The sequence below is a fragment of the Zeugodacus cucurbitae genome, chromosome 4 (assembly GCF_028554725.1).
Source record: "Zeugodacus cucurbitae isolate PBARC_wt_2022May chromosome 4, idZeuCucr1.2, whole genome shotgun sequence".
Lineage (NCBI taxonomy): Eukaryota > Metazoa > Arthropoda > Insecta > Diptera > Tephritidae > Zeugodacus > Zeugodacus cucurbitae.
In genome coordinates, this window is record NC_071669.1 from 71,706,737 (window position 1) to 71,727,162 (window position 20,426).

Here is a 20,426-nt window from a genome sequence, read left to right on the forward strand (position 1 = left end):
TTAAATTTCTAACACTGACTTTCCTCCTCCGCGCAGCAATCGGAATTAACGCGTTCCTACATCAAACCGCCGCCGAATAAGACCATAAAAGACGTTCCAGAACAATCATCCTACAATTTCAATGCGCTGTCAGCGCTTAGCGGCTCCAACATGACGCTCTATGCTGCGCCCGCGCCATCGACAGCGCAGCCACAACCACCAAAATCAAAGCCAAACGTGATCACAAAGCTTTTCTCGCGCAAAAGCTCACCCAAATCGCCCACAACGCTCTCATCATCATCATCATCTTCCACGTCAGCGAACTCCTCGCTGCCCACGTCTGCGTCTATAACGTCCATGCCCGCATCAGCATCGTCCTCGGCGTCATCGATAGCGTACGCCGCCGGTGGCGCCGCTATATCAGCGTCCGCACTAGCACCTTCTGCATCCACAACGTCAACACCATCGGCACTCGCATCGGCACCTCTCGCCACCATGCCCATATCGACAGCGGCCACGCTAAAGACGACCGCCTGCAGTTACGGCGCCAGCTCATTACAATCGTCCACGCCACCCTCCATAACGGCCGGTCTGGCGACCAGCACACAACTACTGACCACAATCGGCGTCTCGCCCACAGCCACACCCGCCGCCTCCATCGAGCGCATACCAACACCGCCACTCTCGGTGACCGTGCCCATCGGTGGCTACCACCATCACCATCACCAGCACCACCACCCACACCATCTTCATCACCTCCACAATCAGCAGCAACAGCGCTTATACCAACAGCAGCAGCAGCAAATATTGCTGGATAGCATTGTGGCCGAGAGCGCCACGCCAACCACATCGTTGCAATCGCTAAAGAGCAGCAGCTGCAATTTGGCCACCGCCGGCGCCGCGGAGCGCAACAGCAGCCGCAACAGCTTGGTCGCCATGGATTGCTATCCGCTGACGCCACGCTCGCGCACTCCCACGGCGTCTGCGTCGGATGACAATGGTTGCAATTGCAACTGCAAAGACTGTAAAGCGTGCACGCCAAATGCAACAACATAGCAGCGTGTGGCTGCGGCGGCTGTTGCCACTACTACCACCACTACGCCAGTTGATGGCATCGAAATCGCGAAGATGGCATAGTGTGGTGACGTGGCGGTGCAGGAGAAGTAGATAAAAGACAGACGGGTACAGCGCAGCGTGAACAAGTTGTGCATTAACTAGCAACAAATTCCTGTATGTGTATGCGTATGCGCCAAGGGGGGGAATAATTCATAGTATATATGTAGTCGCTGCAATATGTTGTACATACGCGCTTACGCATATTTGTTTGTGTGGTGTGTGTGTGCAGCAGTTATGTAAATTGATTTAAGCTGAGAACATGGAACACTACTTTGAACGCTGGTTTCACATGAACTTTGTATTCACATCATTTCCAAACGCAACAGTAGCGCCGAACAAGGGGAGGTGAAATGGAAAAATGGAAAAATGGAAAATTTAGAATTGCATGAAATCGTCGCAGTATAGTATATAGATTAATCAAAAACTTCTGAGTAGTATTGCTTGAAAATCAAGGATTGTAAGCCCAAAGTGAGCTGCCAGCTGAGATTAAAAAAAGAAATAATTTTTTTTGTTTATAAATTCGCATTAAGCTAAATAATTTTGTAAAATAATTCAATGGCTAAATTAAATGGAATTTTTTGTATTTTTTAAATAAAATGTATTTTTTTAACTATTCAAAATTTATTTTAGTCAATTGAACTGAGTTTTAAGCGTAGCCAAGAAAAGGTGTAAAAATCTATGAAATTGTGTTCATCATCTTGTCTCTTAATTAATTGTGCGTGTGTGTAATTGCCTTCGATTAGCAAATTTTATTGAAATATTTATATTTATTTAACTAAGCATACAGCTGGCAGTGCACTGTGGCCGAAAAGTATTCGTACTCATGCTTTCTCGTGCGCACTGTTGTGTTTTTAAACGATTTTAATTTGTAAAGATTAAACTAAAATAAATTACGTTTTAAGTCAATCCAATAAGTGTAAATAAGCTAAACGTTAGCATAGTTAATTTACTAGCCTTATCCATACTGCATACGAGTACACGTATACACACATATTTGTATGTAGTGTAAGTGAGAAAGGAAATTATATAATGAAATGGATTTTTAATTAGTCTAAAATAGCGGAAAGTAGCTGTAAGTGGAAAATGAAGAAAAATAAACTGAATTAAATATGCATCTATACTAAATGCAGCGCTGTAATTTGAATTTCAACAAGCAGTTAGCAAAAATAAACTCTAAAATTTTTAAAGCATTCATTGTTTTTTCATTTATTATCAACATTATTATTATTATTATTTGTTTTTTATATGAAATTTGAGTAAACTAGCGAGTTACGCACCCAATTTGAGTTAATTCATCTGAAATTATATGGAAAATGTACGATAAATAAAAGAAATTTATAAGCATATGTAACTGTTAATACGTCTTTTATTGAATCTGGCATTTCTTTATTTTTTTTACTTATTTTTTTTTATTTATTTTCTTTTTGAAAAATAAAGGCATCTAAAATATATATATTTCTATTAAATTTGTTTAAGCTTTTGTTTTCTTGAATTTAAGTTAAAACTTGAATTTTAAAAATTTGTAGATTTTCTCGATCAGCAGAAAAATGAATATACATAAACTATACTCAAATATTGAAGTGCTGTATTCCCCAAGGCGTTATAATTTTGAGTTTAGCTTTTATGTCTCACTATATACAGTTGAACTTCCCTAACTCGAAACACCATAATTCATAAAAAAACTTCGCTTTAGAGAGACTTGCGAGTTACAGAATGTAATTTGTATGAAATTTGACTTCTATTGCAATTCAAGAGTTCGAGTTATGGAGAAATTCGAGTTATAGAAGTTCGAGTTATGAAAGTTCAGCTGTATATAATTTCGATATTTAAAATGTTTTTGATTGAGAAAGTTATTATTTATTCCTAAACTCATTTGCCGCACACTATTCGCTTTTCGCCCAATATATGTATATGCACGAATGGTTTCAAATATTGCGTCAAACGATCAATTATAGTTAAAATAAAGAAGTAATATTTAGCGAAAATTATCATTAACTTATTTAATTTTAAATAAAATATATGAAAAGAATAAAAAAATTACCAAAACAAAAAAGAAAAAAGCTGCCAACTTCATAAAAAACATTTAGAGAAGATTGGCTATATCATTTATTTATTTTTTTTTTTTTGATTTTATGAATAAATTTTTTTTTTAATATTTCAAAATAGCTTATTTAAAATAAAAACATGAATTTAGTTTATCAAATTTTAATTCATAATTTTTACATTATTAATAATAATTTTTTTGAATTTGGCAGCATAAGTAAATTTAATGGCAAATTGTCCGAAACCGAAAAATGTGTATTAGCAAATAACATTAGTCCTTCTCGATGTCTAATAAAACTAATAGTGCGGAAGAACCAAGCGTGGCATAAACACAAAAACAAGAAAAATTAAAAACAATGATGTTTACTAAAAAGTTTGCGTAAAATCATGAAAATATAAAATACCACTCAAACAGCAAGAATATCTGTAATAAAAATAAAATGAAGTCTTAGACATCCAAACATAGTAATTTTGTGACTTGAACCAAACTAATGCAAACCTAAACCGTAAGACTTTATTATATGGAAAAGATAACCCTAAACCAGTAATCCAAAAAATGCATGTGACTTGAAAAAACAATACTTAAACTGTATGTGTCTATTAAACAACAAGAAAACAAAAACATTTTAGCAATTAGAAAACTCAAAAACTCCTTACTAACATACTTAACGCGTAATATCCACTCTCAAGCATATTCAACGAATATTTCTTTTATTTAAATGAGTATACATACATATATATTATATGTCACTATACATCACTACAAAAGGTAATAGCAATAACTTCAATATTATTTGAAACATAACTGAACAACGACATCCGCAACCATATAGTATGTACATGTAATGGTACTTATAGGGCACATCAATGCTATGCGTAGCCTTTGTTAAAACTCCAACGAACAATAAAAAATGGATTTTGTTTAAGTTGCTTTTATTATTTATTATTTTTTAATTTTAATTAACTTATTCATCTCAAATATATATGAGAAATATACATATTTAGAATGAAAAGAAAATATTTCTAATAAAAAAAAAAACATTTCATGCCGAACAGTTCCGTACGTCCGCATTTGTTAAACGCCTTCAAGATTATGTTACACCTATATCCCTTAAAATCGACCACACATTAAGGGGCACACCTAGTGTAATGTTTTAAGAATATATTTATACATGTTTCAAGAATATACAGCGAAATTTGTGAAAAAAAATTAAATATTTTTAAGTTATAGTCGATCTCCAACGGCGCGAAAAAAAAGGTCCTTCACTGCTGCAGTGATTCCGGCCTTCTCCGTGGATGAAATCTAAAAAACCAAATTCTCCTTAAACTAGAAAATATTGTCTGTACAATGACCTACGATAAAAAAAAAAATCAAAAATTCACAATATAGCGGCTTTAAAAAAAAAATAGTCGAACTTTACCCAAAATTTTGGTCGTTTTTGTCCTGCCAAATAGGCAGATAGGTCATTGTACGGAGAACTATATAAAGAACATGTAAAAAAACTCGATAGTGATCAGATCATTTGTTTTGGAGTAATCTACAAATTCGGAAAATGATGTTTCGAGAAAAAGATAATCTACCGAAATATGAACCAAAAAAATGTATTTTTTTGAAATTTCACACTAGGTGTGCCCTTAATACAGTAATGAAGACCGTTTCCACGATAGATCCACATAACCGACAGATCTACGTACCTTAACGGATCCGGATATACATATATTTGACCAAAGGCTGTCAACTTGACAGTATTCCTCAAAAATATTTCCGAGAATATTTTCTGCCACTACATCAGCAACAACATTAATAATAATTAAAATTCTTGATGTCTCTCTTGATAGAAACATGCATATCTCTAAGAGAGCGGTTAGTCTTGTACCTTTGGCTTGGTATATTTAATAAATTGTGATTCAGCACACTTTCCTTCTGCAAAAATATAAACAATATAAAACGAATATTTTGTTTTGAAACTTGCCTTCATCTTCTTCTTCCTGTTTTTATACTTTGTCAGAATAGATTCTACACTGAAACCACACTAAGTTCAGGCAGTCCCAAGGAGGTATGGAAACTCATTTCTTCAATTGTCTGCAGTTTATATCCATATATAAACAGTTTATTCTCACTTAGTTCGGTAGGCATTACACTTGCTACAATAATATTATTCTTGTTAATGAAGAGCATAAAAGTGAGTTGATTTCAAATTTTGAACCTAATTTAAACTACCTCCATTAATAATTAAGTAAACGAATGTGTTGCAATCAAAATGTGCAACAACAAATTATGAAAATATTTATGTAAATCTTCTTTTACAACAACACTAAGTAAATATATATGTAAGAATAATATAATAAAAATAAAAAAACTGTTGATTAAACCGCAAGGACAGGCACGAAGAATGGTCGTGTGTTAAGAAAGAGAAACAATCATTTTCGAATTGAAAAAGAAAACGAAATTTTACGAAGTTTTATGTATTCGTTATTTGAATTTAAGCAAAATAAAATTTAGGTATCTAAATCTCTGTAGGTCAAAGTGGGCAGTATGTATAGTATAAGTCTGGGGTGCTTGTCGTCGAGACCAGCTACCCAGAACAACTGTATATGCACGGATTGTGAGTGTGTGAGTACACTCAAGCCGTCGACTGATATTTTAATGTTTGAACTTAGAAAAAAAGTAAACTAAATTAATTAATTTAATTTAATCATAAAGAATTATAAATTCCATAAGCAAATGTAAATATTTGGTAAGAGATTATTACTATTTATTTATGTTATATATGTATAATAGTTAACGGGTGTTAAATTGTAACGAAAGCACAAGAATCGGGCGCCACTTTTCAAGCTATGACATACATATACAAATCTAATGAATATATATGTTTTAAATCAACTCAAAGAAATCAAAATTGAATGCAATAAATAATTTTAAATTAAAAGAGAAAAATCTGCATAATGCAATGTGTTTAATAAAAAAAAAACATAATAATAGCGAAAAATATACAGCGAAAAAGCAAAAATGGAAACACACAAAGAAAACAGCTATTGCGGTGGCTGAGAAATATGATATTCTAAACATAATTTATTTCAGCGCAAAGCGCAAACCTTCCAAATAATTAATAATAAAAATAATTAAAGAAATTGTAAAATTTAAAAATTATAAGCAAAAATAACTGTAAATATTATTGTAGTGCATAGAAATAGAAATCTTCATTTAAGCGTGACTTTTTATCGTGAAACACACACACACTGATTCTCCGCAACTCAACTGAGCGTTGCAATGCAGCAAGGGCTTTAATTTTAAACTTATTGCAACGACAACAAATGTTGCAAATGCCGCTTACAATCCGCCCTCAAACGACGAAATCCAATCTGTTGCATTTTAACGTTTTCATTTCAACTCAAACACAAGAACTCAGACACGCAAGCGCATAAACCAACTAAAACAATATTAGCAAAATTTTTTAAAAAGATATCACAGTACTCGTAGAACGTGGAGAAACACACACGTGTAGGGTATAGATACATATAAATATGTATGCAGCCATAAGTTGTCGACAGTTGTGTGCAGAAAATATATATGAACTACTTATTATTATTGTTGTTGTCGAATATTGAAAACCCAAATAAATAAAAAATAGAAATGTAAAAATAAAAGCAAAAATGCAAAATATATATACATAAATACTTAAATCTATATACATACAAAAATCCATATATTTAATTATATAACGCAAGGGGCATGCAGCAGTTGCAGGTTGAAAAGTAAACGCCAGATATTCGATGTCCATTTGGAGTTTCAACCCCAAAAACGACATGCAAATTCTAGTGAAGTGAAAGTTGCATTAAATAAAGACTCGAAAAATAAAACAGAAAAAAAATATATAAATATAAATACAATGTATGTGCGTATATTATTTGTTTTTATTCGAATTTCTCGAAATGTAAGTATCAAACCACAACGATCAACAATTTTAGCTTTATACTTAACTACTAAAACTTAACTACTAACGAATGATTCGGAGCCGCTGATTAGCACCTGAACTTGCAGCAAAATTTGCAAATGATGAAAAATTGCGAAATGCAGTATTTTCTTTTCGCACAGGAGTTAATTAATCAATTAACCGGCCTTTGCGCTAAAAATATTACTAATATATTGGTCTACAACTTTGCTTCCGACGTTTTTTTGTAAATTTAAGACTTTTTTTCACTTAGGACAGCCTCACCGTACGTATCCGAAAGCATTCGATGAACCTCAGCCGCACTTTTCTTGTAACTAAAAAAGAAAAGCAAAATTTCCCGCAAATGTCGAGAATTCGGCTCAAAAAGTGACATTTACAGTTGAGAATAAGTTTGGGATGCAAACAGATCTCTACAAATATTTTGTTGGGTTAATGTTGACACAAATGTCCAAGATCGATATAAAAAAAATCGATTTAATCGACCAGTGCTTGACCCTAGAAACGGCGGAAGCAAAGTTGTAGACCTAATATAATTCTTAATCGAATACAAATCGGGTTGGAGCTGAAATGCAACTCTGCGGGTTGTCAATTTAGTTGTGCTGTTGATGAAACTTACCATTTTTTTATGAACAGCAAAAACACTGTATAACAGCTAATCGTTAATCGAGTAGGCGGCTGTGCGAAAGGCATAAACTTGTTTCTCAATTATAATCTTAATGTACTAAATTTATTTGACCAAGCGAAAAATGCATGAGAACTGCCTAAAACGATCACTAAATATTCTCTCTTGAAATTATTATTATCAAGAAATGTCAAATAAATCATATTAGAGACAGTAAGAAAGGTCAATAAATACAGTTATCATATCTGGTATAAGGAAGTCAGAGAAATCTATCACTAAATTTCCACCATTTTTATACCCTGAACAGGGTATTTTAAGTTTGTCACGAAGTTTGTAACACCCAGAAGGAAGCGTCGGAGGCCCTATAAAGTATATATATAAATGATCAGTATGTTGAACTGAGTCGATTTAGCCATGTCCGTCTGTCTGTCCGTCCGTCCGTCTGTATGTAACTATATATACGTACTAGTCCTTCAGTTTTTAAGATATCGTTTTGAAATTTTGCAGATGTTATTTTCTCTTCAAAAAGCTGCTCATTTGTCGGAACTGCCGATATCGGACCACTATATCATATTGCTGCCATATAAACTGAACGATCGGAATCAAGGGCTTGTATGGAAAACTTCCGCATTTTACTACATATCTTCACGAAATTTGGTGTTGGTTATTGCTCAAAGAAATAATTTAATCTCCGAAAAAATTGTTCAGATCGGTTCACTATAGCATATAGCTGCCATACAAACTGAACGATCGGAATCAAGGGCTTGTTTTTTATTTACTTTTTCTTACGTCTTTAGATTTACTTAAACACATAGTTACTAAAAGAAATACACCTGTGAAGGGTATATTAGCTTCGAGACAGCCGAAGTTGAAGTTTTTTCTTGTTTGGACAACCTAAAACTCTTTTCTCCGAACTTAAACTTAATAGTTTTATCAATTAGACAGTTATTGCATTTCCAGTAGTTCCGATCCGATCCGATTTTGTCATCATTTTCATCATGGGAATTGTATCAATAGAATTATTAATGGATAAGATGGTTCCAAGAGCATTCAAGATTCGGAGCACCTTTCGTAAAAACCAATCCTCGCTGAACAACCTTCTTAGCTTTTACAGTGTTCACGTATTGACATAATTACTGACTTTTATTTTTAAATTTTTTTCGTTCATAACGATTTTTACAAGAATTGTTTATTTTGAAAAAAAAAAATACAAATTGTATGATTTGTGATCCCGTGGGACTAAGAAGGTTATCTGTGAAATTTGTGGTGGTTTTTGGATATTGAACTATTTGTGACAACTATTAGGAGGACCTTTCCACAAATAATTGCTTAATATTGCTTGTTGTTGTTTTAAAAGATAATATCCAGCAACTAAGGCAACCAAAATAAATAAAACGTTGCCCTAGGTTACAAAAGGAGCAAAAAACAGCACTAACTGTTTATTTACTGCTCACATTCATAAAAAAGCGAGACTAACGGAATAACGCTAACGCAGTTTTTGAAGGAAAACTATCTTATGGATCCAGCTAAGCAACTAGGAATTGGGTGAGTCCAAATTTCTACAAAATAAAATATTTCTAAATATTTCAACCACTAACCAACAGGAAAGAACAGGCGAGAATCGAACATTTGGCGCGTCGAAATTTCCAGAAAAAATGGGCTAAACTGGCGGATGAAAAGTTGAACAGGTTCTACAACCAAAACGAGGTCAATCAACAGCTGAACGAGATACTGAAAAACAAAGGTTTGTACATTTTTGCTAAAAAAAATGAAATGCTGATTGTTTATTTAATCTCAAGATCTCTGCCCTTATAAATACACGGGTAAAGGGGACTCATATTTCGTGTCGCCGGATATGTACAACTCAATGCTGGCCAAATGTCGTTGTGGCCGTAAGCGTAGTGAGACACATATTTTAAAATGCCTACAAAAAGCGGAGAATCCGTATAATCAACGAGCAGCGTCAGCTGATGTCAGTGCTGAAAATGCAGGCCAAGCCACTGGCGATAGAAGCAAGAGTGCGGCCAATGCTTCTTATCCAAAAACCTCAAATTGTTTGTATACATGACGTTATTGAAAATTAACGAAATATTTTCTCTGAATTTTCATGCATTTTTCCATTTATTGCAGCTTTAATTGGTTGGCAAAAGCGTCCTTCCAGCTACAAACAGTGGGAGAACTCAATGAAACACATCTCACCAATCGCCACTATGCCTCAACCACGCCTGACTGCGACTTCATATAATATACTTCATATTGCCTAAGTGATTCACACAAATAGCCGATAAACATTTCATCTTTAACTTTTATAAAAATATATGTATATTTCTTTACAAATACATATGTATGCTATTCACATTTGTCTCTCCACGCAACATTTCATTTGAATAAAATACGTATCTTTATAAGAATTTGCATTTATTTTAAGGCTTGTGGTCTGTATTGCGTTAAATTACTTCTAAATCTAAAATCGGCCTTTCTTCTTTGGAAATGTGACATTTCTCTTTAAATAATGCGTAATAAACTTTCTCAATCCTAACACAGTGATTCTAATTATACACATTTCTAATGAGAATGATTTCACAATAAACAATAAGCTCGGTCAATTGGTTCCTCCAAGCGCATTTAAGATTTGGTATACAATTCGAAAAAATAACATTTATCAAAATAAAAATCAGATAAATATAACATTTAAAGGAAGATTTACGATTATATTTGTATGGTATATGTATGTATATATGATGTTTGTATATATTGAGAACGAAACAGATGGAATTCAAAACTATATTATATGCGAAGTAGACAGGGTTGTGAATTGGTTTCGCCAAACCGATCTGGCTAATTTTAGTCTTGAAATATTCGTGGAAGGCCAGGAAAAGATTAGAGAGTGAGTAAATATGGAAAAATGGAGGAAGATAATAATAAGAGAATTTTATTCTAGTTGACAAGAAAAATATAAAAAGAGAAAACAAAAAAATAATATTTTGAAGGTTGTCATTGTTGCTTTGTTAAAATATTTTTGTTATTGTTCAATTGTATAAGGTTTTATCGATAGACCAAAACAATTTGTAACAAATAAGGAAAGGCTAAGTTCGGGTCCAACCGAATATTTTATACTCTCGCAATTTATTGATGTAATTTTATTAAGATAACACACAATTTGACCTATATATTCGGCATAAATTCCAATAGAAAATCATCATATATAGTATAGTATATGAGGGCTTATGTAATTCCAGAACCAATTTCACTCATTTTCGAGAATAGGGGCATCTTGGCACCTGTTAGTAGGCAAACAAACGGCACATTCGGCCTTGAAATTACTCCTAAATAGCAAATAAACGAAACACCAGTCGGCAAAATCGCCAAAAATAGCGCTATAACGAAGATTTTCCAAATATTCAAGAAGTCGCTGGAGGTACTGCACAGGACTTTAAAAAATCTTTAAAATTGTCGATGAAAGTTTTTGGTGGAGCCATGATTCTGTTAGCAGGTGATTTACGCCAGACTCTTGCAATTATTCCTGGATCAACTGTTACTGACGGGCTAATCGCACGCTTAAAATCATTTAATATATGGCGACACATAAAGAATCGCCAATTAACAACTAACATATGAATGTTTTTGCAACAATATCAAATTGCGATTGTAGAAGCAGTTGCAAATGGTAGGGTCACAGTTGACACCTCGATAGATTAAAAACATTTTCAACAGATTTCTGTCACTTCATTGACTCGAAAGTAAGTCGACGTAGTCAATTATCCCAAGTCAATTATCCCAGTCAATTATCCCAAACTATTTAAAATTGCCTGTACTATCACCACTCACTTTACAATTAAGAGTAGTGTGAGTTGTCATACTGCTGCGTAACATAAATCGACCTCGAGTAATCAATATCGTCGCCGAAGCCAAGATTGGACCAACTTAATTTAATGTATACCTTGCCACAAAAACGTGTGGCCGGGCCTGCTAGTAAATAAATAATTTCAAAACATCTGCTTATTTTTGTTTGCAATGGAAATGGAGTGGTTTGTGGTCTGCCCCTAACTTCAAAAGTAATTACTCATATCAAAATAAGGCTTGGATCATATTATTCGAATATCGAATGCGGCTCATTCTAGGATCTGTCTTTCACTGGTCATTATGCGGTTATTGTTAAGCATTCAACAGCTTAAGCGATATTATCTCTCCCTTGGTATTCTTAACAACAGCAGCAATTAATTTATATATACTACGAATATAGTCATTACATTAATATTTCCAGATTTAATAGCTGTTACTAATGAACTGTGTGCTTACTACCGACGCCATAAAAATCGTAATAATCATTACAACATTAATATATCTTCGAATACTCGTATATACATACAATATGACTCAAGTTCAAGTTTAGAGCGATGATATTGCAGGAGCCAACTTGAGTGGAAGTGGGATTATTCATGTGCACTCACAAGTTTAGCATGTCACTGACTTAAGCTTAAAAGAGAGCACGGATATATGTATAATTTATATTTGCTTGAAGTAAATACATATATAATAAATGTCTCCTAACTCGTTTTTTGTTTTATACGGCCTGACAGTTAAATCTCGCTCGAGCGTCTCTTCAAGTTGCTCTTCAAAGTCGCCGTAGCAAAATATTACTTATACACAGTGGCGCACAGCGCAGCAAAGCAGTCGAGCGGCGCATATGGGCGTGTGAAGATTCTATAACCACCTGGAAGTATTATAATTTAACGAAAACAAATAATGTTATTTACAAATAGTTGTTGCTTTTACACAGGTGGGTGCGGAAACTTGAAATAAAAGCCAACATTTATTTATTAATTTGTGAAATGTTCTTTAATTATCATCACATAGCGGTGTTGATGATATTAACCAACCCAGCGTTTGGCGTGCCTACAGAGCAACGGAATGAGGCGTCGAGCAGCGCACAACGCCTGAAGCGTCAAATTTTCTCCACCAATTTCGGTGACAGCAATCCTTTCTTCACACCAGCGGACTTTGATTTTGGACCGACGCCCTTTCCGGGACGTCGTTGGGGATGGCCAGGTGCTGGCGAGCCGCTAATATTCAGCAATGATGGCGGACAAACAACTAGCAGCACAACAACCACAACGCCGGCACCTCCGACCGGCCCAGAGGGAAACAACAATGCCGCCCCAAATGTTGTCTTCATCAACAATCAACCCATTGTTGCAACCATTGCACCGTTTACAGCGCGCACCACATCTACGCCACAATTCTTGAACTGTTTCGGCAGCTGTCCTACCACCTCCGAGTACAATCCGGTTTGTGCGAGCAATCAGCAGCAATACCAGAATCCGCAGAAGTTCGAGTGTGCGCGTCAATGCGGAGCAGGTGAGTCACTCTCGTCGGTGTATGTACGCACTACATTAAATTTAAATGAGTGATCAAGATCTTCATTACTATAAATTGTCATCATCATAATGATAAACACAAGCTCATATCATCACATTAAGCGAACCTGTTGTGTTAACCTGCTGCCTCACCTTGGCCATTCTTGCGTTTTGACATTGAAACGGTACTTTAAACCACAACATTACTTGGCATGCTGTACTTACGCATGAAGACATCTGAGCCACGCATAGGTTCAAGTCACGTATACCGTTTTCTTTTCCACACATATTTCATTTCCATTTGTACTAGTTTGTATGTGACCTCCACGCATGAGTCGGGGGATTCCAAATCCGAACGAAAACGTAATCGTGAGTTATCTAAAAAACTAAAAAAATTCAGAGGCGGCTTAAAACTTATCACATTACTTGAGAAACAGTAACACCGAACGATGCATTTGAGTTGTCAATTGAGTTGTTATTAATTTACGCATATATTCTTACATATTTATATACATTCTACCAATAATTACCATTAATCTCATAATTGTCCTTCATCTCCACAGATATACAAATTGTACGACGCGGCGCCTGCGAAGGTCTCTTCCCAATGCAACGTGGATAACTACTTATTTGGAGTTATATATTTACATATACACCTGTGGACTTAAAAAGACATGATCGTATGATATACATAAATTTATATATATACACAATATATACGCTACTTGAGAAGCTCTCGAACTGATTTGCCGTACAAAATTTGCTCTTCAATATTCTCGCTAATATAAGCAAGTATTTAATATATTCTAATATTAATGATATTTTGTTAAAAACATTTAATGTTTTTGTTATATTCACCAAAAGTCAATAAATGTGGTGATACCTGTTTTTTATACATATTTACGTCGAAAAGTAAACTTCTTTCTGAGTTTTTAATTAATTCTTCGTTGAATTCTTTAAACACGTTTGCTGTTTAAATACTCACGTAATTAGATTAAGAATAAACAAGAGATATTGGTGAAAGTAGTAGGCACGTATACAACAACAACAATTTGAACTAGAAGTCCACTCGGAGGGGTTGAAAAAATGTTAAGGATACCAGATGGATGGATGGATGACCAATGATGTACAATACTCAAATATAGTTGTGGCCCAACCTTCCTACATATATAGTAGGCTTATATTGAAATCATTATTTATTCAACCACGCAAAATCCAAACAGTGACAGAGATTATTTTTTTTTTTTTTGTAATCTCCATATATTTAGAATCTGTTAAATTATAAAACAACAATAACTAAAATTCATGAAAATAAACTGAGGATGAATTATGATAGTATGACATTACATAATAATAAAGAAAAGACAAATTGAATTAAAAAAAAAAATAAAAACAAAAATAAATAAATAAATAATAAAATAAATAAAATAAACAAAGAAATTACTAAAAACAAAAAAAAAAATAACAAAAACTTTTACATTAATTGAATCGAAAGGGAAGATCTAACGAGTGGTATCTTTTCAATCTGCTAACTTGCAAACTATTGTCCAGCAGTTGAATCGCAAATATATTTTCATGATGCTCCAAACGTAAGTGGTAATTCTCCGATTGTTTCCTTTACAGTGTACAACTTTAGATCCCGGTGGAGGACATCGTTTCTCACATAGGAAGGAGCACCCACTATGGTGCGAGATTACTGCCATGATTTTGTTGTTATATAGTCTTTTTACGTTTTGGACTTATTTGGAGAGAAGTTGCAAGATACATAATAAGGGCTCCTAACAGCCACATTTTTATTAGTCAATTCATGTCGATCAGCTTTAGGGCTGTCCGAGATCTCAGCTTTGGAAACTTTCAAACGCGTTTTTTATTCGATATTTCTTAGTAAAACTTGAATGTCTGCGACACAAATGAGATCACTATCTCCTCACTATCTTGTTGTTCGAATATAATGGAACTTCTCTAACTCGAATCACCATAATCCACAAAAAAACTTTGAGTTAGAGAGACTTCGACTTATAGAAGTTTTCATTAAAACATAAATTTTTACAAAAAGTCGTAAAATATAGAATTATACACAGTTTCATTTATTTATTTCGTATAAAGTTTTATGGACATACATTAAAAAAACATACATATATTCTTTAATTTTGTTTGTTGTAGTTTGCTATTGTTTGCCTCTTGACGTCTGTATTAGGGCTCTTAAAATTACTCGAAAAACCTGAAAACCTATTATTCGAATATCCTGTTTGTAACCGTTCATTAGAGTATTAACTGATTAATACTATTCGAATAGTCCCAATGTTACTTTGTTCCATGATTTATGATATAGATCCTTTGCAATTCTGCCTCGATAGTAAAATTTTAAATTTGGTATTATGACCTGTTCGAAAAGTTCGATTTGTGGAAGAAAATTAGTTTGAGATTTGACTTCTATAGCCAATTCAAAAGTTCGAGTTATGAAGATCTTCGAGTTAGGGAAGTTCGAGCTATGGAAGTTCAACTGTATATGTATATTTTGTACAATTAAAAACTAAAAAAGCAAATGTTTATAAAAAACGTTCGTTATCTAATGGCAAGCTTTAGTACTTAATTCTGTTTTCGCCCTCCAAAAGCAAAATCCCCGAGTATCATCAGACATGTTTATGTGAAGATAGGCGTAATCGCTTAGGAAATTAAGTATTCCGCGAAATCGTGAATGTGACGTATAAAATAAACAATAATAATTCCCTTGCTTAAAAATTGGAAGAGATAAGAGATTAATCCGCAATCTAGAAGCATACATATAGTACATAGGTAATTAGCGAAAAACGAAAGCTTCTACACTGTGCAAACAAACAAGTCCGCTGAAAGTAATTAAAAATTATTCATGAAAAAAAAAATCATTAAAAACATGCAGTGTATAGGCAATATTAGCAAAATTCTTCAAAATACTCTCTTCTAATATTAATTCACTTTAACGGAGATAAGCTCCATATTGCAGATGAGCTTTCACTGCGCTTCTAAGCATACATATAACGAATTATACGTAAGTATGTAATTAGCATGTGTTTGTTCAGAATGACAAAAACAATTAACGAAATAGATAAGGAACTGACCGAGATCACCCTGATGGAAAACTCTGACGACAATTTCGTTCCATTACTTTCTCCGATTTTCTTACGTTGGAGTCTCCTAATCCTTTAAACTTGATCATTTTTGTTAAAATTCATCATCATCTGTTTTTATTAAATAGTTCCTCTCGATGTCCAACGACTTTTTACGTTCAGGAATAGATCGTTCCTTGCGGTTACACTAGCTAACCGTCACTTGAGAAGTAAAGTAAATTTGCGACTCTCAAGCTTTGTCGAAACCGTTTAAAATATTAAATTAATGGCAATTTGATGGGATTGCATGAAAAAGCTTTCAAAATAATGTGTTTCATTCCATATTGGGAAATTTTAGATCTCCCTATTGGGTAGAGGCATATCTTTAATAGATTAAATTCACGTATTTTTGTAATCTAAAAAACATTATACATAAGAAAAAAAATTACTGATTTGAGCACACAGATTTTAGTAGTTAACAGCATCCCGAGCCGATTAGTCGAAGATGAAGTTTGAAAGAGATTTTAACATTTTATTAGGTACGTGCTATAAATACTTACATATTTTCAGATGATGTACTAGGGGAATTTTCATAAATGTGTCGCAATACGCTTTGCTGATAATTTGTGATAACACTTGTTAATAACAACGACACAAAATAGTCCGATTTCCAGCGAACAGCGGCAAAAATAGGTTTTATGTAAAAAATAAATACTCAATTAGTGTTATCAAGTGTCAATATCCTTAAAGGAACCTCCAAGCCTTTGAACAGAAAATATCAGAATCAAGTAGTTCGTGCGGAACGCCACCGAAAATTGTAAAATTTCTTAAATAAGTAGGATTTGAATTATTTAAACATATAAACTACATAATTTATAAAAAAAACTTTTTTCAATCCTTTGTAGCATTACTTTGCGTGTGTCTGATTTATCAAATAGACGGTGTCCCACAAAGAGGATTCAGAATCCCTCAGCAACGTCACAATGCCACCGCTTGGAACAATAACTGGCGGCAAAATACAACCCAGCTAAGCCCCAATTGGCAGGGTAACAATCAGACAATTGGCAATCGAAATTACAGTAATCCTAACAATATCTACAACAACTGGCAACCACAAGGCGAAAGATTATGGCTAAATAATAACCAATCACATCCCCATATTCAAGTGCCTGGATTCAGGAGTGGGCTACATTATGCTGCCGCTAAGCAATCAAATCGAAGCATCCCTGTGCGAACCGGATGGCAACAAGCGCAATCGGTGGGACCTTACCCTACAAATTGGGCACCCCAACGCAGTAACTCGACGCAAAATATCCCAAACAGAACCCAATTTGCTCCAACGAATTCTGGTTGGTTGGCACCAGGCAACCCAACAACAAACTATACACATGGCAGAGGCGGCATAAGTAACAGTACCGTAAATGGTAACAGAGGATTACCCGCACAGGTGTATAATGGAGCCAACTCATATCCCAATTGGCATGCTGGCCTTCCTGGAAGTGCGCTTGTAGCTGGAACCTACAACGGAAATTCACTTCCTGTATCCAATAGTGGGCAGCAGGGATGGCAAACTGCCAACCGAAGTGGTGCTGCTTTTGGCTTCAACTCAGGACCACAACTAGCACCGTTAGCCGGTAGTGCCTCTGGGCATCAAAATGCAGTAAATGCTGGTTGGAATGCTCCAAGTGGACAACCTAATGGTGCTTATAGTGCACACCCATACGGCAAACTATTTGCTTGATTATTTGCGAAGAATTCTTAATAAAACGACGAAATATTTTAATTATCACATTTATTAACGGTATGGCAGATTCCTTGTATGATGATAATAAAAGTTACTACAAACAATTAAAGCATAATTTTTTTATCGAAGCTTGCCAATGACCTCCACATCTCTATGCAATGTTAGACCCAAGCTGGCTTGTGTACTTACCGTAAACGTTATAATTCTTCGATATTTCTAGAAATATGTTGACCGAAAACTCCAGTCGTGCTTAGCAGACGACCCCACCCGCTATTATTCCCCGCTGATTGAAACAAATAACTTTCTTTTCAAATATGAATTATTTCCTATTTATTGCAGATATTATTCGATTTAAAACATTTCATAGATTCTTTTTTCAAAAAACATTACACATTTATTTATAAATAAAAACAAACACAAACTCAAATATAAATGGCCCTGCCTACAAATTCTACACAACTTGCTTTAATGGTGCTTGTAATGGCGGTACCCCTTAAGACGAATAAAAAGTAACTTTCGAAGCATGGTGGAATATATAAAATAGGTCTTCAAATGTAGAACTGGTTTTGTACAACCCAATGTCCGCTCTCTAAATCAGTGTATAGACGTTTTTGGACAAGTGTAATGGAGTTTCTGGCTCATATATTCCACGTACAGAAGAGATTCGTTAAAAGGAACCATAAAGCAAAAGGAGCGGAACGAATCGGACAGTAGGCAGGGAAAAGAATAAGCTCGTCGGAATATCCATCGTTGAGGCTCCCACGCCGCAGTCACTGCAAAGTTTCCCTCGCTGCCGTCAAAACGTGGTATCCCACGCCGCAGTCTCAACTTGGTATCCCACGCTGCTGTCCCAACTTGGAATCCCACGCCGCCGTCCCAACTTGGTATCCCACGCTGCAGTCTAAACTTGGAATCCCACGCCGCCGTCACAACTTGGAATCCCTCGCTGCCGTCAATACTTGGAATCCCACGCCGCCGTCAACTCTAATTCCCCGCAAAAATCAAAACAACAACCCCACGATGAACCGCTGACAGTCCCCCGATGAAGGGTCCCACGATGTCTCCAATACTTGGTATCCCTCGCCGCAGTCAAAACTTGGTATCCCTCGCTGCCGTCAATACTTGGAATCCCACGATGCCGTCACAACTTGGTATCCCTCGCCGCTGTCAATACTTGGAATCCCACGCTGCCGTCACAACTTGGTATCCCTCGCCGCTGTCAATACTTAGGAATCCCACGCTGCCGTCAATTCTTGTTGATTTTCGATGTTTATTTTGTTGTTTGCTAATTCAATTTCTGCCTTCCCAATTAAACCCAATGGAATCGTGAAGATAAACGAAAAATTGACGTCTCGAAAGAAGGTTCATAGAAGGTGTTTAGGGGTTTCTAAAATTGCCTTCTCTCTGTCTCTCCCAATTAGTGATGAAATAAGAATGATGAAGATGAACACCGCACATTCGATATACAAAATTCTCATACGCTCAGAAGTGTTACAAGGTATCCCAGTTGTGGTAAGCAAAAGAAGATCGATCGGCCGAACAGTATTTTGCCCTCATACTTTCTGCAAAGCAAGTCACCGTACGTAACCTCGGCTGAAGCCACAAGTTCTAGCCTTTGCAATAGAACGCACACCGACCACACACATTTAATTCACACAACCAGACCACAATCGTGAAGCTAGCACTCGAATGGCATACATGGGTATGTATGTAGATATGTACTCAATCCTCTTGAGTTTCGACGGAGTTGTACATTCCGATCGGTAGCAATACATGTCACAAAAAGGTGCGAAATTACTTTTCGACAATAGGTAATTTAATGGACTCGGCATCATCGTAGATATAATTATCTCTATCTCTGCAAGGCGCTTGGAAGGCAGTCGCTCTGGCTATTCAATTCAGTAGACTCGAGTAGGTCGAGTTAGCTGCCGATAGGGAACGCTTGTGGTAAATTGTTGACAAATATGTGCGTTTATACGTGCGTGTGTGTGTGTGTGTGTGGGCGTATGCTTGCAGTGAAGTACAAAGAGGACGCTAGATGAATTTGCATGTGAAAGTCAACATGTGACCAGGACGAACTATAATCGGACGAGATTGTGCGGTGCGCTCTGCTGACTTGCAAAAGTTGTACATGCCACACAAGGACGAGTATTTAAGGATGGAGTCTCAATGTAAGGCGCTGTACAAGCACTTTCAACGTATTGGTTTGAAGCAAATGCGGCTTGGATGGTACGGCCGAAGTACATTACAAGAGCCAATAGAATATGTCGCGCGCTCCACCTTAATTCGATTTCCCAAATTGAACGGTCGATCATGATGTTTTCCCTATGAACTAAGCTTCCTATATCTTGCACTCTTTCCTGCCTTCTCTCCCTTTATATCTGCAATTCTCATGCAATCGGATGTGTGTGGTGTCGATAATAATGGACCCAATAGATAAGACGAAATCTCTGCTCTCAATATGATGTTCACACTGCAAAACCCTCGTATGACAAAATGACATCGCTCTCTCTCTCTCTCACGCAC

The 20,426-nt window shown here is 35.5% G+C and overlaps 4 protein-coding genes and 1 long non-coding RNA gene across 5 annotated transcripts in view; 4 read left to right on the forward strand and 1 right to left on the reverse strand.

Moving 5' to 3' along the window:
• The window catches only part of LOC105212355 (ras guanine nucleotide exchange factor B), a 148,233-nt gene extending 138,974 nt beyond the window's left edge, over window positions 1-9,259 (forward strand). Inside the window, exon 5 of the mRNA XM_011184271.3 lies at window positions 37-9,259. Within this exon, the coding sequence (XP_011182573.2) occupies window positions 37-1,035 (999 nt within the window). The 3' untranslated portion in view covers window positions 1,036-9,259. The remainder of the gene's footprint in view (window positions 1-36) is intronic.
• Window positions 9,116-10,041, forward strand: LOC105212350 (uncharacterized). The gene is made up of 4 exons (XM_011184256.3): window positions 9,116-9,258; window positions 9,318-9,457; window positions 9,513-9,767; window positions 9,844-10,041. The coding sequence occupies exons 1-4, from the start codon at window positions 9,230-9,232 to the stop codon at window positions 9,975-9,977; spliced, it is 558 nt and encodes a 185-aa protein (XP_011182558.1). The 5' UTR covers window positions 9,116-9,229; the 3' UTR covers window positions 9,978-10,041.
• A 2,293-nt stretch (window positions 10,042-12,334) lies between these two features.
• Window positions 12,335-13,987, forward strand: LOC105212339 (uncharacterized). Its single transcript, XM_011184244.3, has 3 exons — window positions 12,335-12,493; window positions 12,571-13,071; window positions 13,634-13,987. The coding sequence occupies exons 1-3, from the start codon at window positions 12,460-12,462 to the stop codon at window positions 13,690-13,692; spliced, it is 594 nt and encodes a 197-aa protein (XP_011182546.1). The 5' UTR covers window positions 12,335-12,459; the 3' UTR covers window positions 13,693-13,987.
• LOC128921302 (uncharacterized) lies at window positions 12,565-13,736 on the reverse strand. Its single transcript, XR_008470749.1, has 2 exons — window positions 13,601-13,736; window positions 12,565-13,456 (listed from the first exon to the last, which is right to left on the reverse strand). It is a non-coding gene; the product is annotated as an uncharacterized LOC128921302 (long non-coding RNA).
• Window positions 13,988-16,541: 2,554 nt separating the features above from the next.
• On the forward strand, window positions 16,542-20,405 carry LOC105212330 (bifunctional endo-1,4-beta-xylanase XylA-like). The gene is made up of 2 exons (XM_011184232.3): window positions 16,542-16,695; window positions 17,062-20,405. Exons 1-2 carry the CDS (start codon window positions 16,662-16,664, stop codon window positions 17,895-17,897), a joined length of 870 nt encoding a protein of 289 aa, XP_011182534.1. The 5' UTR covers window positions 16,542-16,661; the 3' UTR covers window positions 17,898-20,405.
• The last annotated feature ends 21 nt before the right edge of the window (window positions 20,406-20,426 follow it).

Excerpts from the sequence above, each read along its gene's own strand:
- LOC105212330 (XM_011184232.3), top strand. The coding sequence starts at position 16,662 with ATGAAGTTTGAAAGAGATTTTAACATTTTATTAG. Across the intron at positions 16,696-17,061 it reads AGATTTTAACATTTTATTAG|CATTACTTTGCGTGTGTCTG; the intron begins GTACGTGCTATA and ends AATCCTTTGTAG.
- LOC105212350 (XM_011184256.3), top strand. The coding sequence starts at position 9,230 with ATGGATCCAGCTAAGCAACTAGGAATTGG. Across the intron at positions 9,259-9,317 it reads GCTAAGCAACTAGGAATTGG|GAAAGAACAGGCGAGAATCG; the intron begins GTGAGTCCAAAT and ends ACTAACCAACAG. Across the intron at positions 9,458-9,512 it reads CGAGATACTGAAAAACAAAG|ATCTCTGCCCTTATAAATAC; the intron begins GTTTGTACATTT and ends TTTAATCTCAAG.
- LOC105212339 (XM_011184244.3), top strand. The coding sequence starts at position 12,460 with ATGTTATTTACAAATAGTTGTTGCTTTTACACAG. Across the intron at positions 12,494-12,570 it reads TAGTTGTTGCTTTTACACAG|CGGTGTTGATGATATTAACC; the intron begins GTGGGTGCGGAA and ends ATCATCACATAG. Across the intron at positions 13,072-13,633 it reads TGCGCGTCAATGCGGAGCAG|ATATACAAATTGTACGACGC; the intron begins GTGAGTCACTCT and ends TCATCTCCACAG.